At 38.3% G+C, this 27964-nt stretch overlaps 1 protein-coding gene across 6 annotated transcripts in view; it reads left to right on the plus strand.

Moving 5' to 3' along the window:
* Positions 1-19324, plus strand: part of NRIP1 (nuclear receptor interacting protein 1) — a 99633-nt gene extending 80309 nt beyond the window's left edge. For all 6 annotated transcript variants that reach the window (XM_042230194.1, XM_060404029.1, XM_004002823.4 and 3 more), the window contains one exon: positions 12078-19324. In XM_042230194.1, the coding sequence (XP_042086128.1) occupies positions 12418-15888 (3471 nt within the window). In that variant the 5' untranslated portion in view covers positions 12078-12417 and the 3' untranslated portion in view covers positions 15889-19324. The remainder of the gene's footprint in view (positions 1-12077) is intronic.
* Positions 19325-27964: the final 8640 nt, after the last annotated feature.

Raw genomic sequence — 27964 nt, forward strand, 5'->3', positions numbered from 1 at the left:
CGGGTATAAAGTCTTTTAAAAGGAATTTGATCACTTTTATACATTCTAATTGAATCACTTTGTGGCAGGATATTGTTTTTATTTAGCCAGACACAGTACAAGCTCATACTTGAAACACTTCAGCAAATACAGGTTCAGATGAAAAAGATCATCCTAAGGATAGCTTTGACCAATTTGATTGAATCTTTATCACACCCTGATAGTTGAGTTGGTAAACAATTTGCCTGCAGTGCGGGAGACCCCGGTTGGATTCCTGGGTCAGGAAGATCCACTGGAGAAGGGACTGGCTACCCACTCCAGTATTCTGGGGCTTCCCTTGTGACTCAGCTGGTAAAGAATCCACCTGCAATGCAGGCTACCTGGGTTTGATCCCTGGGTTGGGAAGATCCCCTGGAGAAGGGAAAGGCTACCCAATCCAGTATTCTGGCCTGGAGAATTCCATGAACTGTATAGTCCATGGGATCACAAAGAATTAGACACAACTGATCATCTTTCACTGTCACACAATTTAAAGGGTTCAAATTTTGTGGTATATAATTATTATCTACTTCAGTGGTTTATTTGTCGCATGACCAAAGAGAAATAATTTCTCACTTGTGGTTAATATATGATGCCAAGTTAATTCATGAAGGCTTTCTTTCCCCATATCATTATGTCCTTTTTAGGATGAGTTTGGTTTTTCTGAGTTTTTAAGGATTGAATCTTTCAATATGACACTTCTTTCTTAAATACAGTCTTCAGTGTAGGAAAATTTAACAATGAAATGTTTAATATAAATAGGCTTTATTCAGATTCCTATGCAATGAATAGTTAGGGAGAGGAAAATGATGAACAGCTTTATGATACCAGAATTTTGAAACGTTTGCTCATTCTTGTTTATAGTCTGTGAGTATAGTAGGTCTTACAAACCTTAGCCAGGAAGACACTGATTAAAGGAAACTGAATGATCTTTTTTTTATAAACAGATGTTAAAGATTCACTTCTAAATATCTAGATCTTGAGTTTTTCTAACAGAGTGTGTACATGTTTTCCAAAACCACAGAACTTGTGTAGAATAAAATACTTTATTACTCTTTAATTTTGTAAAATTTTGTTACATTCAGGGGAGGTGGTGATATCTTGAATTTGAAACCAAACATTATAATAGCAGTATCATACTGTCTTCGACCTTAAAGTACCTTACAATTATGACAGCCCGCCCTTCATTTTATAGTCTGAGGCTTGAGGAGTTTGGCTTGCGTGTTCTGCTGGCAGTGCTGTCTGTGCCACGTGCTGGGATGTAAGATGACAAAAGTGAAATCCTTGTCCAGAAGAGGTTTACATTCCAGCTGAAGGCTAGGCATAAACAACACAAAATAGCTTTGTAATGAGATGATTGAAAGATCTACTGAGTTCTGTGAAGTCCCGGAGATGAGAAATGTGCTTCAGCCAGTGTAGTTTAGGGAAGATTGCCCAAGGAGGAAGAGGGTGTGGCCTCAGTTGAGACTTAGAGAATAGAAAAGATACCTGATTCCTTTAGCTTGATTGTGAGCCACTGGAACATAATTCTGTGATGCTTTTTTAATTATGATATATTTTATCAAATGTTGATGATGGTAGGAATTGTGTGAGTGAAAAGAGGAAAGGATACTGAGCCAAAGGTTCTTTTCTTTCTTATTTTTCCCACTGTTAAGTCTCAGTCATAGTCTCATGACAGGTCTTCCCAGCTTGGTGCAGTGGTAAAGAATCAGCCTGCCTGTGCAGGAGATGCAAGAGATGCAGGTTCAGTCCCTGGGTCTGGAATATCCCCTGGAGTAGGAAATGGCAACCCACTCCATTATTCTTGCCTGGAAAATTTCTATGGACAGAGGAGCCCAGCAGGCTACAGTCTGTGGGATCACAAAGAGTTGACCATGACTGAGGACACACATGCGTGTAATAACAAGAATTTAATTACAACAAAACAAATTATTCATTTTACATAAGTTCTACAATTGAAAGCATGATAAATTTAAGAACAATAAAATAAAATATCAATAGAGGAAATATTGATATAAGAATGTAAGCAGCTGATACTGGCATTGACCAAGCTACTGAACAGAGAGGTGTCAGTATGGAACCTGTATGTGCCAGTCCACGTGTCGCCGTTCTGTCTCCACCAGAATGAAAAGAAAGAAAATAAGAAAGATGAGATACATAATAGAAGTCCTCACAAAGCTAAGGTTACTTCATTTTTCAATGTTAAAATGTTTCAGTTTTATTAAATAATGCTCATAGTAGCAGTTGTTTCTAATGATCTTTAATTACCTTAAAAGGTAATGATCTGAAATATTTTTAGTCCAATAAATGAAGTCAGGACGGCACAGACCTAGACTATTCTCCCTGTTTCTTCTCCAACTCATAGGAGCCTCTTGTAAAGCCTCCTGACTACCTGCAACCCAGTCTCTAGCTGAGTGTCAGGCGCCCTGGCTGGGGTTGGTATAGCCTCAGCCATGGACAGAGCATGCCTGAGACCTTGGCACCAGCAAAACTGGGTCTCAGACTGGCAGTTACTGGCAGTTTGACTTCAGAAGTGTCTGACTTCAGACATCTGCTTATGTGTTGTTTAGTTGCTAAGTTGCGTCCTTATGTGTACCAATGAGCAAAAGAGACATTGTGGAAAGGCATGGGTGACAATTTCACATTCAGAATGAAACCTTTGAAAGTAAATAGCACACTAACGGCATGCCAGTAGTTTCATCTACTTAGTTGAAAAACCATATTTTAATGTTACCCGTTAATATTTAAAGACTTGGAGATTCTCCAGGTACATTGTGCATATTCTTGTTGCTTATTAATCCCCTGGGGCAGGAACCTGTTGGGTTCATTGACTTTTTCCCTTCCCACATATATCATCACTGTGTCTCTCTGTCCATGGATTGTGTCTGTAGTGATAGCTCTCTGCCACCGACTAAAACCCTTAATCTAGAAAACTTTGTGTTGTGGGCCATTATGGGCAAGTGGGATATCGTTATGTTTATACTGTTTCTGGAAAATCAGACTTCACCCAGCAGGGCAACACTTTCACCCAGGACATATTTATTAATTGATGAGTGATTCCTCTAAATAGACTTTAGTATATTTTACAAGGAATTCTGTTTTGTTTTAAAATAGAAAATATGTCAACAGATTTTGTTATCAAAGTTTGTTGTACAAATCGATGCCCATTACTGGTAATTTTGATAAACTCATGGTCTGCTTCAGCCTGGTAAAGGAAGTTTCATTTGCAGTGGTATTTAATTTGATAAATATTTTTGTCCTTTTTTCTTTGTTATCAAGAAACTAGCAGATCTTCTAGGATAGTACAATTCTGGTATTTTCATTCAAATCTATTAAATTCTTTGCAAAAACAATTTTGCAAAGTGAAAAACTGATAACTGAGAACATTTATATGTTCATGTATCATAATTGGCAAATTATATAAAGCTATGGCAGATGATACTTAATTTAACAAGGAAAGCACTTCTATTATAAATTTACCCCAACACTAAGAATGCATTTTATGCATTCTTAAAAATAATTTCTTCATCAGAATGGTTCAGTAAGAACATTCATCACATAACTCTTGGTCTCATAAATGTAATTTAAGATAAATTAAGTTTTTTGCTTGAATAGCTGAAACAAAAGGCATGTTTTTATTAGATAATCACACTATTAATTAATATACTCCATTAAGAATCACTTTTGTTGCTGCTGTTGTTAACCAAAGTTTCTTCCTATATGGATAATTTGGAAGTTATCATGGAAGACTATGAATACATTGTAAAGTTTTTCTGGCTGAACCAATTTTTGTTAGTTAAATCTGTATTTGAGAAGAAGTGACCCAAGATGTTGAACAATAGACAGTTTCCATTTTAGCTTATACAAAGGCTTAGAGGCCTGGGGGAGCACAGTGGATTCAGGAACCTGTAAGTTACAGTAATTTCAAATTTATCATGCGGCAGGGATCAGTTATAACATGAATACATAAATATTTAAGCATAAATATATATACACCTAAAAACTAATGATTCTGAAACATACATACACTAGTTTCTTTTTTTTAATTCCCCGATCCAATACAACAGTTTTTAACAGAACATACTTTGTAATAAATAAAAAGTGCATAAAGATCTTGTCTTCAAAGATGGGGAACATTTTTAAAACAGAGTGTACCCTGTGAGTAAAGGCAGAGTGTCTTCTCAGTATACGAAAAACCCCAGGAGCTTTGATCAAATGCCAGCTGTTACATCAGTTCTGTTGGTAATCTTTCTTGCTGATCTATGACCTTGACCTTGTGCTTATGTCTGTATGTCAAATCTATTTTAGGAATGGGGAGAGTATAGTTGAGTTTAATAGGATTCATGCTCCAGTCTCAAAGGATGTATGTGTGTGTGTGTGTGTGTGTGTGTGTGTGTGTGTGTGTGTGCATGTATATACACACTATAAACAATTTCAGGAGAAGAAAGCACCATTTTCCATTATATTTCATATTTGGATAGAGATTATAAATTATTAGGCTTTTCAAATCTGATAGAAAGCACCCGTTACTTTGAAGAGCAATTGGAAAAGATTAGCAGCAGCAGCAGTTACCCTGTTAGTTTTACATTTAAACCTTTTTTTTCTACACTTATGTGCCACCAGATAATTTCTTAATAATTATTTTATGTTTCTTCAGAGAAACTATTGTTTAACTGAAGACAGTGGACAGACATTATTAATATTAATTCTAAATAAATACCACAGGTACTCTTTATCATAATTATCCTCCTGGATTTTTAAAAACCTAGAGTTAGAATTAATTTTCTTTAAAAATATTCTCGTTTCCATGTTTGCAAGATGATGCAGCACAGCATCCATGAGGGGGTTTCATTTTGGAGCAGAAATGGTCTAAGCTCTTTCTCTAGCTCCTTTGAGTCTATGAACTTTTTTAACTTAAATTAATTTTGATTGTAAATTTCATTTTTCTATAAACTAGAAAGGCAAATAAAAATGAATAGTGGATTTATTGAATCCAGTTTGTAGCATAGGCCTTCCAAGAATAATTCAGAACAGAGAAACGCTTCTTTATTTTGCTGTATCATTTACAGGAGTTACTTGTTTCTGTTGCCAGGACAATTATTTTGCCTCTCTTATGCACTTATCTATGTCATCAAGGGTCTTAAATCTTCACTGTTGTATTTTATTCAGTATATAGTCTTTAGGAGATAAGCACAAGCTCCAGTTTGAATATAAGCTCGTGTTTAGCTTTTAAATAAACATCTGTTTGAAATTCTTTTCCCCAGTAAAGAAAGTAGTGAAGATAAGTAACTGGAGGATTGAATGGGTAGGGTGTATGGCTATTTCAAAATCATTTCCTTCCCCTGAAATTCACTAAAAAGACTATAAAACATTGGTCAGGGCTGTTTCCACAACTTTTATGACAGCGTATCATCTTTCTAGTTAAAATGCTTGTCATTTTTATCAACTGTAATTTGATAAATTACTTTGAGTCATAGAAATAGAATTTTAGAGTTGAAGAGGCCCTCAGATTCATGTCCTTCTATTGAACACTTGAGTCAGTCAAGCACTAGTGTCTCCTAGTGAGTCTTAATAGGGAATGTGAGTGACACTGCTTCACTCCTGTGGAAGCAGCTGACAGCAAGTTAAAGCTGATGGACCTGGAAGGTATGAGCAGATTTGGCCTTGGGCGAAAATATGTAAGTCCCTCAGGTTGCAGTGGAGAGTAATCTGGGCAGCTGTTTTACTCATGAGTGTCCGTCACTTCTGTTACGGATCTCTGAAGAGTATTTACATCTGAAACGAGAACCCCTGGGAAAGGGCAAGAAGCTCTTGTGGTCTAATTTTAAATGTTGAGGCCCTCAGTTGAGCAAAATGTGTTTAGGTAAGTTGATTTTCTTGGCACCCATCAAATTGAACAATCACACAGCCATCTTTCAATAGATACTACTATAAGAAAAATTATTATCTAGCAATTTAAATTATATACAGTAGTTTTTATATATTTTTCAAGAAATTATAAGTATATTCTGATCCAGGCTCTACCTTTACTGTGCCCATTATGATTCTCAGATATAAAATGGCAACAATTGAGCATTTCTTTTATTTTTTAAATTTTTTTCCAAAAACTTTTAATTTATGATGGAAAATACACTATAATTTTCACCTTTCAGTGACATCCCAGGACCATTATTTGAAATTGTACTTTTTTTTTTTCTTGTTCTGTGACACTAAGTGTTGGATTTTATATATTTTAAGAGGAGAGTGAAAAAGTTGGCTTAAAGCTCAACATTCAGAAAACGAAGATCATGGTATCTGGTCCCATCACTTCATGGGAAATAGATGGGGAAACAGTGGAAACAGTGTCAGACTTTATTTTCTGGGCTCCAGAATCACTGCAGATGGTGAGTGCAGCCATGAAATTAAAAGACGCTTACTCCTGGGAAGGAAAGTCATGACCAACCTAGATAGCATATTCAGAAGCAGAGATATTACTTTGCCAACAAAGGTCCATCTAGTCAAGTGTATGGTTTTTCCAGTAGTCATGTATGGATGTGAAGAGTTGGACTGTGAACAAAGTTGAGCATTGAAGAATTGATGCTTTTGAAGTGTGGTATTGGAGAAGACTCTTGAGAGTCCCTTGGACTGCGAGGAGATCCAACCAATCTATCCTAAAGATCAGTCCTGGGTGTTCACTGGAAGGACTGATGCTAAAGCTGAAACTCCAGTACTTTGGCCACCTCATGCGAAGAGTTGACTCATTGGAAAAGACCCTGATTCTGGGAGGGATTGGGGGCAGGAGGAGAAGGGGACAACAGAGGATGAGATGGCTGGATGGCATCACTGACTCGATGGACGTGAGTCTGAGTGAACTCCGGGAGTTGGTGATGGACAGGGAGGCCTGGCGTGCTGTGATTCATGGGGTCGCAAAGAGTGGGACTGAGCGACTGAACTGAACCAAACTTTTCATTGACCCTTGGATTAGAAAGCTAATTTCATCTATTTGCATAAAATGTTTGGAGTTACAACTTCTTGATAAGCTTGTCTTTTTTCCCGCCCCCCCCCCGCCCCCGCCCCGTTCAACTGTTAAAACTTTCTTTTAAGTAAAAAGTTTCAATAATTAGGGCTTTGCAATTGTCTTGGTACTTACATATTTTTCTCCTAATTCTTACTGAAACATCTTACTGTTTGTCTTTCCTTTTGCATAAATTGCATCGCCAAAATCATCTACAGTGAAATTTAGGTAATATTACCCAATAGGAGTAGCCTTTCAATGCCTTCTGCATTTCCAGGAACCAGAGCCCAGAATCCAAGTGCTCATTAAAGTGGCATTGCAGAAATACCTTTAAATTCAATACTCAAACAGGTGTCACTTGATAATGCAGAAGAAATTGGAGGAGATTTCATGAAAACAGTTGGAAGTCATGAGGTATTCATTAATATCATTTAAATAGATACGAAGTGACTTCATAGGTGTTAATCATTGAAGTGTGTTTTTAATGGAGAATTTGATTGCAAGTGAGATATGAATCCCTTCCAAACAACTAGAGAAAGACCATTCTTCATTTATAAAAATAAAATCATTTTACTTGGAGTTTTACCATTTTTATAAAAGTGTTTAAAAATTCAGTGAACTTTCCCTTTGCTTAATTTTCAAATGGAAAATGTAAACCAGTGCTTCAGTGGAAATATTTTATTTCAGAGAATCAATAGTACACCTAGTTGGGAATTGTTACTGTGCATATTATTTACAACTGTCTTTTATCTATTAAAACTCTAAACCAAAATCTATCTATGCATAGGGCCAAGACTCCATGGAATTCTTTTATGGTTTAGTTTGATTTTATTATTCTTTTTTAATTATGTCCTGCCACAATAATAATTGTTTTTACTGCATGCTAGTGAACCAGTAAAATCTCAATTTTTGAAAGATTTTTTATCCTTGTAAACAATTTTAAATTAATAAGAGAAAGATTTCATTTATAATTTTAATACTGTAAATGGTTATACATGAATTTTATTAAATTATCTTGAAATGCATTAACCCCTGGTATACTATCAGGGTTCTTTGGACCCAGTTTCAGTTTGAAGTTGTTTGGTAGGAAGGATTGTATTATATGACTTTTATTCTTTTTTAAAGTTTCAATGAATGTGTTTTTTAATAGGAAAAAACATTGTATCTTCCTATTAACATGTGTCCATCAGAACTTTTTATAAATCGAACATATACTATGGAATCTTAATGATTGTATTTTTCCTATATATCTTTCATCATTTTGACCGTTTATGATTTTGGAAATTAATTCATCATTTGTTTCCAACTGTGGGATATAAAGACTAAAATAATAAGCCAAAAGAACTTAATGAAAGTGCCTAAAAGGATAATGTAGTAGTGAAATGTCATCTTTATTGTATTATCTTCAACTTTTTAATAGCATAGCCCATTAATACTGTATTATCTTTCAAGAATGTAAAAAAGAAAATGTCTGGAGACTATCTTTGTTGTCTTTTTGTTTTGAATTTCTGGCAAATATAATAGAGAATTCAGTATTTTCTATTTTCTGTCCCTAATGTTAAAGAGAAGAAAGTTGGCATACGAAGATGCTTCAATTAGATGAATTAGTGAGCGAATGCAGAGACTGATAGTAGCATTCTAGACACGACTCATCATGGGGACACTGAATGGATCAGCAAAATCTCCAACTACTGTCTTCAGATGACAGTATCCTAGATGAATTTTCTCAAACTTAAGGGTCAGTGAGTGACCAGTATAGCGCTTTCTCCCCCAGCTTAATATATAATTGACATATCACACTTTATAAGGGGTATAATGTGGTGATTTGCTATGCACATGATTACCAGAGTAAGATTAGTTAACGTATCCATCACTGCACCTAGTTGCTATAGCAATATAGTTCTAAAGCAAAAAGGAAATACAGTATTTTCCTCCTACAGTATTAAGTTAGTTGCTTAATAGCAAGGACTTCATCAGTCAGTATTTTGTGACAGGAACCTCACCTGCCCTGGCTTGCTTTTCTGATGCTGACACACCCACATTTTTTTTGAAACAGTTCAGAAGTTGACAAGTACACAAGGCCAGTGTGTAATAAAAGAATTGGAAGAAAATAAATGACATGGAAATGATATAATTGGTATTAATAAATCTAAAAATAAAAAATATTTTGCAATTTTGTAACAAGGAAGACTTCTGTCCTGCTGTCCTCAGTATACTTTTGAGTTGTCAAAGTTTCCAAAGTTAACACGTTTTGAATTATTGATACAAATACAAAAAGAAGTCTAGAACCTTATAGACATGTTTTTGAAATCTAGAATCGGTATTTACAAGGTACTTACAAGTTCATGCGTGACAGTAGTTAAGCTATCAGTTCCAAAGTGCCTTGCCCGTTTCAGATATGTTGTCCTTCAAAACCAGGAAAATATAGATATTAAGAATTGGATTTGCTGTGTAAATTCTCATGAAAAATTCTAATGAAGTTGCTTTTCATTGTCTCTTTACTATTCTGTAAATTATTCACAAACTGACTTAAATAGTAATTAAATATTCATTGGACCCAGATAGTAAACGGTGGTAACTATTATTCTTGGTATACTGCAGGTTAAATGAATTTGTTAAAATTATGATAGTTCTAAATCAAAATTAAGTCATTTCTTGGTATAGTAAGTGTTACACTAATTTTTTTGTTAAAACCAGAAAATATTTTTCTGAAAATTTAATGTAATCACCCTATGCAAATGGCAACTAAGTTAAAACAGACATTCTTCATTCAGCTTCTAATTTATCACTGGGTAGGTTTTATATTTTCCCCCATTCACATATATAAATATGTATGTATTTTCAGTGTTCCTTAAATCTTTCTTCATTTTGCCTGTCATTCCTACCAACCTAATGCTTAAAGAAGGTATTAATGTATTATTATATTAGTTTCTAAACTAAATTTTTCCTTCTAAAGCTTTTGAGAGTTGCAAAATTTGTGAGTCCTTCATTTGTTTTTGTTTTTTCCTATTTTCTTCTGCCCCTCAGTACTTTTACTCCCCCTTTGTTTGGTCCTTCTTACCTTCCATAAACCAAATGTTTTGGATAATTCTGTTCCCTTTCCATAGAAATCACGTAAGTATTTGCCATACAAATCAAGTTTCTTCCTTATTTTGTTTATGAAGAGAGTGTTGACTATTTTAAAAACGACATGTATACAAGCTCTAATAAAATCTCTAATGAAGTTAAAAATCATTAGGTTCACTGACAAGGCAATGAATCACAGCATTTTATAAAATATTCTAGTTGCTAAATATGTTGCTTATAAATCTCCAAAGAAACCTAATTTTTAAATGTGTGTTGATGCTGAGTTATTTGTAGTTGACTATACTCAGGTAGAGTGCAACACCTGGCAGCATTAAGTAATATGTATATAAAATCAAGCAAGCCAGCCACATGTTGGTAATTCAGAAATCATGTGCTTGCCTTTCCACGGAAAGAAAATGCCAGGTTAATACTAGCTTTAAATCGAATTATTTTAACCTTAAAATGTTGAAAATACAGGTTTCTATGAAAAGCTCTCTATCTTGCTTGCTTCATGTAATCGGTGCTGTTTATAGAATTTTCTTTTCAAAGAAATTAATGAAAAGTAACCACTTTAACTTAGAGTTTTCTGGAAGCAATTATTCCTCTTCAGTTCTATCCTAAGTTTGTTTCTTGTCCAATTTTCTACAGGGTAAAGGGATAGCTTAGTGTATAGTGTAAGTGAAGTCACTCAGTCATGTCCGACTCCTTGTGACGCCATGGACTGTAGCCTACCAGGCTCCTCAGTCCGTGGAATTTTTCGGGCAAGAGTCCTGGAGTGGGTTGCCATTTTCCTTCTCCAGGGGATCTTCCCAACCCAGGGACTGAACCCGGGTCTCCTGCATTGTAGACAGACGCTGTACCATCTGAGCCACCAGGGAAGCCCCTTTTATGTGTTGCAAGGTTTTCAAGGTGGCTCAGTGGTAAAGAATCCCCTTAGCAATGCGGGAGATGTGGATTTGATCCCTGGGTCAGAAAGATCCCCTGGAGTAGGAAATGACAACCCGCTCCCGTATTCTGGCCCAGAACATTCCATGAACAGAAGAGCCTTATACAGTCCATGGGGTTGCAAAGAGTAAGACAGGACTGAGCACACAATCGTATTTTCTAAGCTAAAAATGGTGCGAGTGCCCTAGAGTTCAGTTCAGTCGCTCAGTCATGTCCGACTCTTTGTGACCCCTTGGACTGCAGCACGCCAGGCCTCCCTGTCCATCACCAACTCCTGGAGTTTACCCAAACTCATGTCCGTTAAGCCGGTGATACCATCCAGCCATCTCATCCTCTGTCGTCCCCTTCTCCTCCTGCCCTCAATCTTTCCTAGTATCAGGGTCTTTTCCAATGAGTCAGTTCTTTGCATCAGGTCGCCAAAGTATTGGAGTTTCAGCTTCAACCTAAGTCCTTCCAATGAACACCCAGGACTGATCTCCTTTAGGATGGACTAGCTGGATCTCCTTGCAGTCCAAGGGACTCTCAAGAGTCTTCTCCAACACCACAGTTCGAAAGCGTCGATTCTTTTGATGCTCAACCCCACATCAAATTCATTTGATGAGTCCACATCACAAGGATCCCTTTTCCTGTTTTTGCACTTCTCTTCTTCCTTCCAAAGCTCCTAGTAATATAAGGAAGCTCATTCCAGCCCCTCATAGAGCTGTGGTGCTGCAGAAGAAACTCACCATTCATATCGCTTTGCAGAAAGGTGTTTATGAAAATTCAAAAACTGGGTGGGCTTTGTAAGACAGTTACAGAACATTAAAGTATTTTCTCTAACCGATTAGATCATTTTAACAATATGGATTAATCCATAGGATTTCCAGTAGAGACTTCCAACTTAATAGAATGACAATAAATAATAAGGAAGCTCTGCAATGCATACATATGTATATTGTATATATGTATATATATATACACCCACATAGACACTTACAAGTGCTGTATTTTTTGCCTACAGGTATCATAGCATAATTCTAATTCATCTTCTTAACTTTTCTATTTATTTTTTTAGAACACTGATATTTGCGTTTACTGGGGAACGGAAGATGAAGAAGGAAAAGCAGTATATTCACTGAGGATTTTGTCTGCTTGCCACCGCAGCTCTGTGTGTAGAGGAATTCTGCTGCTGTTTCCAGCTCTGAGGTCAGATTACGTCATAGTCTGCCTACCTTTTGTCTCATCATTGCCAGCCAGCAATAATCCTGGTCAGAATGGAACCGCATACCTCTGTCTAATTACTGTGGAAGGTGATACACCAACACTCGCTTATTGAAGTTACATCTCACTTCCCCACAAAAAACCATTCCTCGAAGTGAATAGAAACCGAGCCCTCGTGAACACTTCTATTGAACATGACTCATGGAGAAGAGCTTGGCTCTGATGTGCACCAGGATTCTATTGTTCTAACTTACCTAGAAGGATTACTAATGCATCAGGCAGCAGAGGGGTCAGGTACTGCCGTCGACAAAGCGTCTGCTGGGCGTAATGAAGATGATCAGAACTTTAACATTTCTGGTAGCGCGTTTCCCACCTGTCAGCGTAATGGTCCAGTTCTCAGCACACACACGTATCAGGGATCTGGCATGCTGCACCTCAAAAAAGCCAGACTCTTGCAGTCTTCTGAGGACTGGAATGCAGCGAAGCGGAAGAGGCTGTCTGATTCCATCGTAAATCTAAACGTAAAGAAGGAGGCTCTGCTGGCTGGCATGGCTGACAGTGCACCTAAAGGCAAACAGGACAGCAAGGTACTGGCCTCTCTGCTTCAGTCGTTCAGCTCTCGGCTGCAGACTGTTGCCCTGTCACAACAAATTAGGCAGAGCCTCAAGGAGCAAGGGTACGCCCTGAGTCATAATTCTTTAAAAGTGGAGAAAGATTTAAGGTGCTATGGAGTTGCATCGAGTCACTTAAAAACTCTGTTGAAGAAAAGCAAAGCTAAAGATCAAAAGCCTGATACCAACGTCCCTGATGTCACGAAAACCCTTATCAGAGATAGGTTCATAGAGTCACCTCATCACATGGGGCAGGGCGGAACAAAGGTCATGAGCGAACCCTTGTCGTGTGCTGCAAGATTACAGGCTGTCGCAAGCATGGTGGAGAAAAGGGCTAGTCCTGCCACTTCACCCAAACCCAGTGTTGCCTGTAGCCAACTAGCACTACTTCTCTCCAGCGAAGCCCATTTACAGCAGTATTCTCGGGAACATGCTTTAAAAACACAAAATGCAAATCAGGCAGCAAGCGAAAGACTTGCTGCCATGGCCAGATTACAAGAAAATGGCCAGAAGGACATGGGCAGTTTCCAGCTCTCCAAAGGCATATCAGGCCATCTTAATGGTCAGGCAAGAGCATCATCAAACAAACTAATGGCTAGCAAAAGTACAGCATTTCAGAATCCAGTGGGTATTGTCCCTTCTTCCCCCAAAAATGCAGGCTATAAGAACTCCCTGGAAAGAAACAATATAAAACAGGCTGCTAATAACAGTTTGCTTTTACATCTTCTTAAAAGCCAGACCATACCTAAGCCGATGAACGGACACAGTCACAGTGAGAGAGGAAGCATTTTTGAGGAGAGCAGCACGCCTACGACCATTGATGAGTACTCAGATCCCAATCCTAGCTTCACCGATGAGAGCAGTGGTGATGAAAGTTCTTACTCCAGCTGTGTGCCCATAGACTTGTCTTGCAAACACAGGATAGAAAAACCCGAACCCGACCAGCCTGTTTCTCTGGATAACTTAACTCAGTCCTTGCTAAACACTTGGGATCCAAAAGTCCCCGAAGTTGACGTCAAAGAAGATCAAGATACCTCAAAGAATTCTAAGCTAAATTCGCACCAGAAGGTAACCCTTCTTCAGTTGCTGCTTGGCCATAAGAATGAAGAAAACATGGAAAGAAACAGCAGCCCTCAGGAAGCACACAGCGATGAGACAAAGTTCAGCACACAGAATTACACCCGGACGTCTGTAATAGAGAGCCCCAGCACCAACAGGACTACTCCCGTGAGCACTCCACCACTGCTTGCATCCACCAAAGCCGACTCTCCCATCAACCTTTCCCAACACTCTCTGGTCATCAAATGGAATTCCCCACCATATGCCTGTGGCCCCCAGCCCGAAAAGCCAGCGAATACCGCCTCGAGCCACCTGATGGACCTTACAAAAAGCAAAGAATCGCAGGGGGAGAAAGCCATCCACAATGAAGGTGCACAAAACTCGGCCACGTTCAGTGCCAGTAAACTGTTACAAAATTTAGCGCAATGTGGAATGCAGTCTTCCGTGTCAGGGGAAGAGCAGAGACCCAGTAAACAGCTGCTGAGTGTAAACACAGATAAACCTCCAGGTATGATTGATAGACTGAATAGCCCTCTGCTAGCCAATAAAACAAGTGCAGTTGAAGAGAAGAAAGCATTCAGCAGTCACACAATAGGTCCTGAACCAGGACTCTCTGGGTCTGAAATAGAAAATCTGCTTGAAAGGCGCACCGTCCTCCAGTTACTGCTGGGAAATCCCAACAAAGGGAAGACTGAAAAGAAAGAGAAGATGCCCTTAAGAGATGAGAGCACTCAGGAACATACAGATAGAGCTTTAAGTGAACAAATACTGATGGTGAAAATAAAATCTGAGCCTTGTGATGACTTGCATCCGCATGGCGCGGGCATGCACTTGAGCCACGAGGCTCCGGGTGCCCCCTTCTTAGGGACGGCCCCTCCCATGCAGAGAAGCGCACCTGCCTTACCAGCATCTGAGGACTTGAATCCAGAGCCTGGCTCACCTCAGGATTTTTCTTTCTCAAAGAACGGTCTGCTAAGCCGATTGCTGAGACAAAATCAAGACAGTCACCTGGCTGATGAGCTGGACAGCAGTCACAGGAACAGTGAACTGACACTTGTAGAATCGAAGAACCTTTGCATGGTCCCTAAGAAAAGGAAGCTTTACAGCGAGCCATTAGAAAACCCCTTTAAAAAGACAAAAAGTAACACAGTCGATGCTGCAAACAGTCACAGTGCTCCGGAGGTGCTGTACGGGTCCTTGCTTAACCAGCAAGAGCTGAAACTTAGCAGAAGTGATCTTGAATTTAAACATCCTGCCAGTCACGGTTCAGCCAGCGAAAGTGAACCCAGGAATTGGACCAGAGAGAGCAAAAGCTTCAACGTCCTGAAACAGCTGCTTCTCTCAGAAAACTGCGTGAGAGATTTGTCTCAGCACAGGAGTAACTCTGTGGCTGACAGTAAAAAGAAAGGACACAGAAGCAGTGTGACCAACAGCAAGCCTGAATTCAGCATTGCTTCTCTAAACGGACTGATGTACGGTGCCACTCAGCCCGGCGGTTGCATGGACAGCAGGACCTTTCCATACCCAGGTGTCGGAAGGGCCGCCCTGAGTCCTCCTTTCCCTGAGCACTTGGGCTGCACAGGGTCTAGACCAGAAGCTGGGCTTGTGAACGGGTGTTCCATGCCCAGTGAGAAAGGACCCATTAAGTGGGTGATAACAGATGTGGACAAGAATGAGTATGAGAAAGACTCTCCAAGACTGACCAAAACTAACCCAATACTCTATTACATGCTCCAGAAAGGAGGCAATTCTGTTACCAGTCGAGAAACACAGGACAGGGACATTTGGAGGGAGCCTTCATCTGCTGAAAGTATCTCACAGGTTACAATCAAAGAAGAGTTACTTCCTGCTGCAGAAACTAAAGCTTCTTTCTTTAATTTAAGGAGCGCTTATAATAGCCATATGGGCAATAATGCTTCTCGCCCACACAGTGCAAACGGAGAAGTTTATGGACTTCTGGGAAACATGCTAACAATAAAAAAGGAATCAGAATAAAATGGACCTGCCACCCAACTTTGGATCTTTTTAAAACTAATGAACTTGAGATCTGTATAAATAAGCGCATGATTTGAGAAAAGCATGGTATAATTGAAACTTTTTCGTTTTGAAAAGTATTGGTTAATGGTGATGTTTAAATATGCAGACTACTTTTTGCTTCATGTTAAATGTCATGAGGAAGCTGCTGAACTAGCAATTGGTTGTTTGACACCTTCTGTATGCATCAGACAACAACTGTGAGTAGCCCATGAATGATAATTCTTTTTTTAATCACAGATACTAGGCATAAATTAAAATATAAATCTCCATCCAGCAGATTAATGCATTGCTGCCTTTATTAGAGGACTTGATTTTGCTTTTCAGAAGCAACCTATATAATACGTTTTTTAAAGTCCACATTACTAAATAATAACTCTTTAAAGGGTAATTATTGAATTAAAAAACCTAGTGCTGTTTCATTTCTCATTCAATTCCAAAACAATTAGAAAAATATATGCTTACATTTTTCACTTTTGCTAAAAAAAAATTATTTTTGACTATTGAAAGGGGTTTTGTGATTCCTCAATGTGTCTGGGCTTCCCCGATCCTTTTCAATATTCTGTATTTCTTTAAACCTTGTACTACTTGGTAAAAATTGATTACAATTGGTGGAAGTTTGATAGATCTTAAAAAAAGGCAGATTTCCATTTTTGTATTTTAACTACTTTACTAAATTAATATTCCTCCTTTTACAGAATTAGGAGAGTTAACATTTATCTTCAGATGGTTTCCTAAATAACTGAAATAAGTTGTTTTTAACTAGCAAAATGGCTTTTCTTTGGACAGTTTTCACCATGTCTTATAAAAGCCACTTCTCACCATTTCTGTGGTACCTGTGAGTCTGACGACCAGGGTTTCTTAAAGCTGGACTCAGACCACCTGCATTAGCATCATCCAGAGCACTTGCTTTAAAATGCAGATTCCCAGGCAGCAGCTCCGATCTACCAAACAAGAATTCTCTACTGAGTGGACCTGGGAGTCTTCCTTCTGCATCTTAATACACTCCCTAGGTGTTTCTTCTGCACACTGAAATTTGGGTTTTGAAAATTGAAACTACTGCTTATGACTTTTCTCAGAAAACAGGATTGTAAACAAACTATTTGATGCCTATATTTTCCCCAATATAGTCACACATCAACTCAAAATTTGCAATATTGTACTTCATATTATTACTGTTATGTCTTTGGAAATCGGGTTCCGAATACTTTTTATGACAAAAAAAAAAAAAAATCGGGTGGAGGGGACAACTTTCATATCTGGCTCAACATCTCAGGAAAAATATGTGATTACTTGTGTGTTCTAAAGAGTAACATCTACTTAATTAGCCTTAGGGATGGAATAACAGGGCCACTTACCAAACTCAGGTGATTCCAGGATGGTTTGGCAACTCCTCCTGAATACATCCTTAACTTCTGTGAAAACCATTGTCCTAAGAACAGTGCTGACAAAGATGAAAATACATATTTCACACCCAAGGGAGGCACTAAACTCAGACCGCTTAAACAAAAAAGTAAAGGGCACATACACATGGCAGAGTTGTACACAGTCACTCCATCAGATCTGTTATTTTAAAATAGTGATTAAAAGGACACATTGATGTTTTCATAGAAGAACTTAATTTATTATTGAACCACATGGGGTTTCTGTCTTGAAACACATCCGTGTTTTTCAGTTCATTTTTTACCATCCGCAATTCATTCACCAGATAGATTTGGTTTTAATTGTGAACCCAGGTAGCAACTGACCTACCAAAAAACTGTTATATAATCAACTATTAATTAGAAGAAAATCTATTTGAAATTGTTCTACTTGAAGTTGTTTCTAAGATTTTTATATCAAAAATGGGCGTTATTTCCTAATATGATCTAAAACCCTAAACGATTATTTTTTCTCAGAATGATTTGTAAATAATTACTGAATATATTAAAAAATAATAGGAGTGAATATTATGCTATGTCTTGAAAATTCCACTGGCCAGTGAAGATATTCATCTGCATCCCATCTTTATTCTGTGACAGTCTTACTGTCTACACTATATAAGCTTTTAAACAAATCATTTTTTTTTTCTGCCATTATGAAAGTTCTAGAGCCTTAGAAGTATGCTAGAAAAATTACCAATGTTCCCCCTTGGTTAGGGGAAAATGGGCTTTTACAAGGGAGTGAAATTTAGGTCAGGAAAAAGAAGATCAAGGGCCAACATTGTATTTTTTTTTTTTTTTCATTCCTTTGGTTGGTTGGTTGGTTGTCTTTTGGTGGTGGTTATTGTCAGCAGTCAAAGAAATGAAGATATGTCATATATAGATAAACCTGACCAGGAAGAAGGCTGTTCTGATACTAGAGAGTGTCCCCAATTTGAGTTTAGTATGATCTTAAAGAAGAGTGCTGAGAAAGGGCATACATCCCTAAATGCACTTCGTTTATGCATATGTAGATACAAGGATGCACATATACACATTTTCAAGGACTATTTTAGATATCTAGACAATTTCTTCCTAACAAAGTCACTTGTGAAGGTACTACAGCTCTCATTGACATCAGTAAGGTAGCATTACCTGTTTGCTCTCTGCTGCATCTTACAGAAGAGTAAACCGGTGAGAGTATATATTTTATATATATATATATATATATAATATGTATATATATATATTGACTTGTTACATGAAGATGTTAAAATTGGTTTTTAAAGGTGATGTAAATAGTGATTTCCTTAATGAAAAAATACATATTTTGTATTGTTCTAATACAACAGAAAAGCCTTTTAATCTCTTTGGTTTCTGTATATTCCATGTACAAGTGTAAATATAATCAGACAGGTTTAAAAATTGTGCATGTATGTATACAGTTGCAAGTCTGGACAAATGTATAGAATAAGCCTTTTATTTAAGTTGTGATTACCTGCTGCATGAAAAGTGCATGGGGGACCCTGTGCATCTGTGCATTTGGTAAAATGTCTTAACAAGTCAGATCAGATGTTCATCCCAACATAACAGTATTCCATTTCTGGACACGACTTCTGTGGTTTAAGCTTTGTGGAAGAATGCTTTGAATCCAAGGGTCTTAAAACTTTTTAAATCAAGTCAACCACTTTTCAAAATAAAGAGTTCACACAACTACTTTCATGAATTTTTTAATCCCATTGGAAACATATACCAGGAGTGTTCCAGGGTACTGGAATACAGGCACACTACCATTCATGGTATGAATTCTGGGGTTTACACAACCGATTTTGATGCAGTCTGCTCAGTAATATAATTTGTCATTTTTATTAGAAATTTAATTTCTTCATATGATGTCATGGAATTGTACATACTGCAGTGTGAATTTTTTTGTTTTGTTTTTTAATCTTTTAGTGTTTATTTCCTGCAGTGACTTTGAATAAATGAAGGAAAAAATTCATTGTCTCTGGCTTGAAATGATTGTTACTTTTTGGGCTCTCTCTGACTTCCAGATTTTTCATAAATGTAATAAGTCTCTGGTCATGAGAATAGCAAGTCTTCGAGAATGCTTTTCCGTTCTTGGAAAAATAAAGAAAAAAAAAAAAAGAAAAGATGGCCTTAGAGTTAATGTATCTAGAGACAGGGCAATGGAAGTGTAGCTCAGAAAGACCATCAGCTTACAGCCTGGCCTACCCACCCTTGGTTCTGTTTTCTTATGTAACTGGATAGTCATCATGGATTTTTAAAGTGGGAAAAACTTTGTACAGTGTTCAAAAATAAAATTGATTTGATACAAACTTGTTGTAAGATAAGATGTTATTAGGTTTTTATCCAAGTTTCAATGGGCATTAAATTTTTTTTTAATAAAAGTCTTCGAACATTTTGCAAAAATGAATATGTGTATGTACACATGTATATATCAAATAACTATATGCTGTTAATATATGTATATAGGTAGTGAGGAGTTGAGAGTGATAAGCAATGTATGTGCACAGTAAGTAATAGAGATCAGTTTATTTAGAAAAAGGGGAAAAAACCTCTATACTTGTGAATGGATGACCTTGGAGGAGGGAAGTTACTTTTACAAATACATTAATAATAATTTAAGAGAAAGGCATTTTCCCAAAGATGAATCTGTGTTTTCTGACACTAAAATAGGCATATTAAAATTTCAAATTAATATCTGAAAATTTTGCAGCTCCTCCCTAACAAGTTTATAAACATTGTCTAAAATAATATCCAAGTAATGGAAATACATAAAACTGGTCTACATAATTAAAATGTTGAAAAGTTATGCCCTGCTGTCTATACAGACACTATCATCAGAACCAGAGATGCATAGCCATGTTTTGTTCATTGATTTAAACAGTGAAAAGGCATAAGTACATCATGTAATAAAAACCACCCGTTAGTAATTCTTCTTGACTATAAATTAGTGCCAATGACTTTTAATAATCTAATCAGATTATGATCACCCACACTCTGCCAAGTTCTATTTCAAGCTTCTTAATGTAGAACTCTCCTTTACAAAGAAAGACATAATTTTGAAAAAGTTCTTTTTTTTTTTTTTTCCCTACCACTGCTGTCACCAAATGACCCATTTGGTTACAAAAAATAGGTTTTAAATGTTAAGCATGCCACTTTTCGTTTATTCCATCAAGCTTAAGAAGTATCTGACATTAGCACCTTTTAATGGTTGGTGGAGGAAATCTGTTGACCTCATTTAGCATTAATTCACTACTAGATTTCTCAAATTGGTTGGCATAATAATGTTTACAACATACTAAAAATTCCATCTCCATAGGTAAGTTCAAGACCCCTGCTCTGAAAAACCAGAGTTAATGTACTCTTTAGTTGGTAGCAGGATAATTGGAAATAAAATTCAGATCCCATCAACTAGTCCTGGAGAAGTGCTGATGCCCTTATTTGAGCATCTAAAAGTAAATACATAAGCCTTTTGAACAATAGTCAAATTTTAAAGTAGTATACGGTAGTCAGAAGAGGGTTTCTCAGCCATTCCGAACAGCTTTTAAAGTTCTTACTGACAAAGACCTAGAGAACCTTCTGTTTTCCAATTTTTGCTTTTACTAAACTTCATGAGGTAAGTGCTTTGAACTTTAAGAAAAATTTATGATCCTTTTAGGCTATCCATTTTGCTCTTTTTGCTGATATGCATTCACCTCTGAGGTCACACCTGGAAAAGGAAATGGCCTAATATTGCAGGGGTTTCATGGCCTGTAGTTTTTGAACACCAGTGGGGCCCCACAGTAGACCTTCAGCGTCGGTATGTTGTCTGAAACTGTGCTTTTCCCTAGCTAACTGATACGAAATGGTCATTTAGGATAAAACTGAGATGTTGGATTGCTAAGTCATGCCCAACTCTTTTGTGACTCCATGGACTACATGCCCACATGGGCTACAGCCCACCAGGCTCCTCTGTCCATGGGATTTTCCAAGCAAGAATACTGGAATGGGTTGCCATTTTCTACTTCAGGGGATCTTCCAGACCAGGGATCAAACCTACATCTCTTATGTCTCCTGCATTGCAGGCAGATTCTTTACCACTGTGCCATCTGGGGAAGCCTCAGAACAGTGAAATGACTTTTCTTGTAATTAGAAAGTTTTCTCCGAGGACTAGAAGGGTTATCTCTGGCTCACTGGAGCCAATCTCCCCACAGCCTGCAAATCCTTCCAAGACTCGTGGCACCCAATTGGATGTGCCCTGAAGCCTCGCTGCATCTTGTTGGGTGCCCCTGACTTCTGACCCTGCCTGTGTGTTCACAGTTTCAACTCATTCTCCCACAATTAAGCACCTCTCTGCCCATCACCACCAATCATTATAGTGTTCAAACCTTCTCATAAAAATTCAATTTCCTGAGCACATCTGCCTACTCGGTATCAGCACCTTAAACCATGTGACATTCTCTGCCTAAAATACCTCCTCTCTTTGCCCTCTTCTCCCCATCCTTAGTCTTGTAAATGTGTATTTGTCTTTAAAACCTACCTTTTCAAAGAACCCTCCATGATTCCACCAGGCAATGTGTTCTTCAGACCGCTTGTCTAAAGGCAAGAAGTGTGAAGTGTGTTCAAATCCTAATATAAAGCAGTTGCTTGGTAAATGTATGCTCAGTCAATGAATCAATGAAAAGTGATTTCTCCTCACACAAAAAATGTGAAGCTGCCTCCCCTGCCCTGGACTGGGAAAGAGCAGTTACAACAAGGTGGTTGGTTGCTCAGTCGCTAAGGTGTGTCTGACTCTTTGCACCCGTAGACTGCAGCATGCCAAGGATCCTCTGTCCTCCACTCTCTTCCCAAGTTTGTTCAGATTCATGTCATCAAGTCAATGATGCCATCCATCCACCTCATCCTCGGTCACCCCTTCTTTTGCCTTCAGTCTTTCCCAATATGGTCTTTTCCAGTGAGTTCGCTCTTTGCATCAGGTGGCCAAAGTTTTGGCCAAAGAGCTTCATGTGTTTCCCGGAAGCAATGCCCAGTCTTCCAGGCCACCTCTGGCCCTAAGGCTCATGATCTCCATAAGCCAAGCCAAGCATTCTGTCTAATCTGGATTATCAGATGAGGAATTCCTGACAAGAAGAGCTGGGTTTTGAGAATGGGAAGGGAACTTAGGCATTTTTGCCAATGTAGGTCTAATTACCTTTTGTAACATATCTTCTTACAAAGAGCAGTAAGCTTCTTAGAATTTTTACCTTTAGCAAAAGCTGTCAAACCTTCCAAACATCACACTGACATAGACTTGAGGCAAGAATCCATGGCCTTTCCTGCCAATCATAAATATGTTTATGTTGCAGAGGACTAAACTCTCCCTAAGTGGAGAAGGAAGTGACAACCCACTCCAGTATTCTTGCCTGGAGAATCCCATGGACAGAGGAGCCTGGTGGGCTGCAGTCCATGAGATCTCAAAGAGTTGGGCGTGACTGAGCAACTAACACACGCACACAAACTCTCCTGAACCTCAAGAATCAAAACCAGGCAGAACATGCTCTCTTGATGAGTATGGTACAACTAACTCCTTGATGATAAGATCCTCATCAGGGTGGGATCTGATTTAGCATTAGGCTATTTCAGATCCTCAAGGAAATCTGGGTCTCTATGGGTGTAGAAATGCAAGCGCCTGGAGCCACATGTGGACTAGTCCACTGGCACGCATGTTCACATTCATCAGAGGGCTAACAGTGGCAATGTACCTAGAAGACCCATTACCAGGTTCTAAGAGTATCGGAAAAGTAATACAAATGCTCAGTGATTCAGCAGGTGCTTAATGAAGGTATGCTGTGTCGCTGTGACAACAGGTCCTCTCTTTCATATGTGTGGAAGGGGGCTGAGAGATAATTTCCCTTTATTCTGATAACAAAATGAAACTAATAAACTTTTTTTAACTTGCGTTTTATTTGTCCAGAAAAATCACACTTAGCGTTTCCAATCCCCAAACGAAAGAATAAAGTCTTAGATGAAATTACTCATTATATGTCCAAATGGCAGTGGGAAAAACAAATATAGAGCATATTTAGGATAAAGAGATTAGCTTTCAGTGGAGATGAAATAGTTCCCTTTCCCTAGCCAAGTAGGACTGATGACTCATGATTTCTATTTGATAAAAGGCTATGGGGGAAAAAAACAAAGGGGACATTTTTAAGTGAATGTTTTTGTAATTAGAGAAATTGTGGGGAAAGCTAGATGTATTTAGAAGCGGGGCAGATGTTTGAAGCACAGTGTCCCTAGTTTTGCTAAGAAAGAGGGGACCCTCCCTAAGCTGTTCTCTACTATGAGCTCCTGTCTAGCTTAAGCAAATCAAGAAAGCTTCTAATGTGAACTATGTTAATAGAATATAATCATACTTTTACTCTCATCAAAGGTGAGTTTCTTGTGAGTCTGGATATTTAAAATCAGGTGTGTGTTTTGTTTTTATTTGTCTCTTCATCCTTGGGTAAGGTAGACTTATGGAACTGGGATATCAGACGAGGAAATATAGAGTGATAAGAGGCTTATGAACATTTCCCCTAAAACCAAACCAAACAGCCAGCCTAACACCATCAAAACATGCTTATTTACCCAACTGGCCTTAATGAGCAAAACAGTGAGGGTGAGGTGATCATGCTACAGTTGAATTCTAGGACTTGCTTTTGTTCCAAATTATAACTAATAGTAATGTGAGACAGTTTCTCAGAAGCCAGTAGTTGGCTTTGAATAGTCAAAGTGCAGCTTTCTAAAATAACAGTGACATTGGTGTAACTACATGACTGGGACAATGTGGTACTTAGGAATTGTTTCTGATCATCACCGAGTGAAGTCTTACCAAAACAGGAATAAAAGCCGGAGCACAAACACACCATCTGACTTACCTGATTTCCTTCTTCCTTCCCTTTCCTCTTTCCTCTCTTTCTCTCGCTCTTATTCTTTTTCTTTTCTAAACATGCAATAGATTCATGGAGAGGTAATTCACATACTGTACAATTTACCCATTTAGTGTACAATTCATTGATTTTTAGTATATTCATAGAGTCGCTAGATAGCTAATATTGTTTCTGGCTGTAGATTTATCTGTTCTGGACATTTCATATAAATAGAATCACACAATACATGATCTTTCATGAATGGCTTTATTCACTTAAGCTTGAGGTTTTCAAGGTTTATCCATGTTGTAGCATGTATCAGTACTTTCCTCTCTATTATTGCTGAATAATTTCCCACTGTATGTCTATGCCAGAATTTATCTGTTGGTGGATGTTTGGGTTGTGTTCATTTTTAGCTGTTATGAGTAACTGTGCTATGAACTTTGTTATTGTTCTCACTCATCAAAAACAAGGTAGACAACCAATGAGTATTTGGTTTGGCTGTTGCCATACATGCAATATGAGGGTATGAAGCCAGCTGAATGTAAATGTGGAGGTTCATTTCTGGACTTTCAGTTCTCTTCCATTGATTTATATGATTATCCTATGCCAACTGGACTTCCCTGATGGCTCAGACAGTAAAGAATCGACAGTATCACACAATTTTGATCACTATAGCTTTGTAGGCATTTTCGAAATCAGAGAATGTAAATCTTCTAAATTTGCTTTTCTTTTTCAAGATTGTTTTAGATATGGTTGATTTCTTAACTTTACATGTGCCTTTTAGGATAAGGCTATCAATTTCTGCAAAAATGATACTCAGAATTTTGATAGGGATTGTATTGAATTTGTTTAGATCAAATAAGGAGTATTGCCGTTTAAATAAAATTGAATCTTCCAATCTGTGAGCATAAAGTGTCTTTCCACCTATTTAGATCTCTTTTGACATCTTCCAACAGTCACCCTGGGACGACGTTGTTATTAGCAGGGTCCACTTTGGAAGACTCTTTCCCTGATCTATCTGTTAAGCTCTCTGCCTCTTCTGGTGGTGCTATTAGGCTCTGCAATTCATGGAGTCGCAAAGAGTCAGACACAACTGAGCTGAATCTTGTGATTACTCTTTTTTTTTTTTTACAATGCCCTGCACATAAATATCTCCATTGTCTGACCCAATTTCATTGGGCCCTTTAGCAATAGTATTTTTTGAGGCAGGTCATTGAGATTTGCTCTGTTCCCCAGAGGACTCTTCATAGTTGTCTCTTTTTCTGATTCTCTCTAGTAAACTAGTTGACCTGTGATTTAGCTCATTGTTCTCATGGAACTACCGACCTTCTCTCAACTGCCTAACACTGAGATCTTTGCTGCTTTCAAGAATATTTCAAGCTTTAAGTTTCTCACACTCTGTTCTAAGTGAGGAGGGAGCTTCAGAACTCTCTGTTCTTATGCTCTGTGCATCCTCTGGTTAAAATTTCCCCGAGCCACTGTTACATTGCTTAGGCAGAGAGAGTGGCCTGCTTCTCTCAAGAGTAACATCCCTGTTTTTATGAGCTGAGTGCTGGGTGGGGATGATAGCTTTGGGTCTTCTCAGTTGACTACTTGCAGTGGGGAACCTCTACCCTATGAGTGAGCTGGGGCTAAGGCAATCAAATTTCCATATTCTTCCCTGCCACATTTAGAATTGATTGTCTGCCCCTAGAGAAGAATCTCAGTAGAGGAAGAAATTCCTTGATTTTCAGTGGCATTCACCTTGAAGGCATTGTGGACAAAAAATATCTGCTGTATCAGTAAACAAAGGATGTTGTAGCCACCAAGCCAACTGTGCACCCTGAGGGGATTCAGGATGAAGAAAAACAGGATACTGGCCCTAGATAGTCAAGGTGCGTATCAATGGAATGATTTCAAGGAGCCCAGACTCTTGCATCTTCCCATAGAGAGAAAAGTGCTAAATTTACTCAACAAACTCAACAGAGGTGACTGTTTCTATTTAACTAGATAATCTTTTGATGGGTTTGACTTCCTGGGGTTTTTATTTGTTTGTTTTGTTTTGCAGAAACTACTATAAATCCTGGCTCCTCCCTTACCTGCCTCCTGGGCTTAAAGCCTCTTGTCTGCTGAATAAAACAGAACTTTCAGTGTTTAGTTTGTGTATTTTTTTTTTTCAGTCAACAGTTCAGTTCAGTTCAGTTCAGTCGCTCAGTCAACAGTGGCCTCTTGTTATATAGAACTTTGCCAAGAATGAGAAATGCTGGTGACCTGGCCCTTCCAGGGAGATAATGACGTCCTTAACAAAGCAGGAGAGGGGCATCCCATCTTCTCGACCACACCCAGTTTGAAGGGACCTTCCATCACAATAAGCTGTAGGAGGGGTCACAAAGAGTCTGACACGACTGAGCAATCAGCACTTTCACAAGCTGCAGGAGTAGGGAAGGAGTAGGCCATGGCTCAGATGTTGTTAGCAACATATAATAGATTTTCTTACATAATGTTTCTTCATTTGCTGTGTTCCTTTAGGAAAATTTTCAGAGTGTTTTTTAAAATTAATTTTACCAGGTATGTTGTTTTGCTGGAGAATGGGTTTGCAAAGCTCCTCATGGTGCCATTCCCAAAGTAAATTCCTCCTTCTTATCTTTCTATCAACAAATAAATGCACTCAAAGCCACCTGCCTTCGGGGTAACCTACTTAGCAACTTTGTGCTGCAGCATTTTTTTCTAACCATAGGATGACACATTTCTGGCCCTGAGGACTAAACCGCATGCTATTTTGAATGACTATTTTCTTCTTTCTTATTAAACATAGTTTACCTAAATCTATTTTCTTTCTCCAACAATTTTGTTTAATTTCTTTTCACATCCTACCCAGGATGAAGTGAAGTCACTCAGTCGTGTCCGACTCTTTGCGACCCCATGGACTGTAGCCTACCAGGCTCCTCTCTCCATAGGATTCTCCAGGCAAGAGTACTGGAGTGGGTTGCCGTTTCCTTCTCCAGGGGATCTTCCCGACCCAGGGATCGAACCCTGGTCTCCTGCATTCCAGGCAGATTCTTTAACCTCTGAGCCATCAAGGAAGTCATCCAGGATAATATTCTGATTGATTCATAACTCTTCTTGCATGCAACGCTCCACAATCAAACCCAACAGACCAACCTCAATGCAAAAACCTGCCATCACTTTTATATTCAGCTTGTAGTACTTTGAATGGCTCTTTGGTATTTAATTCAGGAAAATTATTCTTTTTTTCTTATGCTTCTTTTAAAATTAAATTTTTGAGCAGTTTCAGGTTTATACGAAAATTGAGCAGGAAGAACAGAGTTCCCCCACATACCTCCACACAGCTGCCCACTCTCTGTCCCTTCTTATTGTCTTATAGTCATGTGGTACATTGTTACAATTGATGAACCAATATTGATACATTATTTTAACTAGTCTTTTGTTTATAGCAGGGTTCATTCTTTGCTGTATACACTCTATAGGTTTCTATGAATGTATAATAACATGTACCCACATGAAGAGTATCATAATATTGGGTTGGCAAAAAGGTTTGGTCAGGTTTTCCCATAACATCTTACAGCAGCACTTACTTTATGAAAATCCTTTAGTTATTTATGATCAACTCTTAGAACAAGGTGGTGGTGGTTTAGTCGCTAAGTCATGTCTGAGTCTTGTGATCCCATGGACTGTAGCCTGCTAGGCTCCTCTGTCCATGGGATTCTCCAGGCAAGAATACTGGAGTGGGTAGCCATTTCATTC

Source organism: Ovis aries, chromosome 1 (genome assembly GCF_016772045.2).
Source record: "Ovis aries strain OAR_USU_Benz2616 breed Rambouillet chromosome 1, ARS-UI_Ramb_v3.0, whole genome shotgun sequence".
Lineage (NCBI taxonomy): Eukaryota > Metazoa > Chordata > Mammalia > Artiodactyla > Bovidae > Ovis > Ovis aries.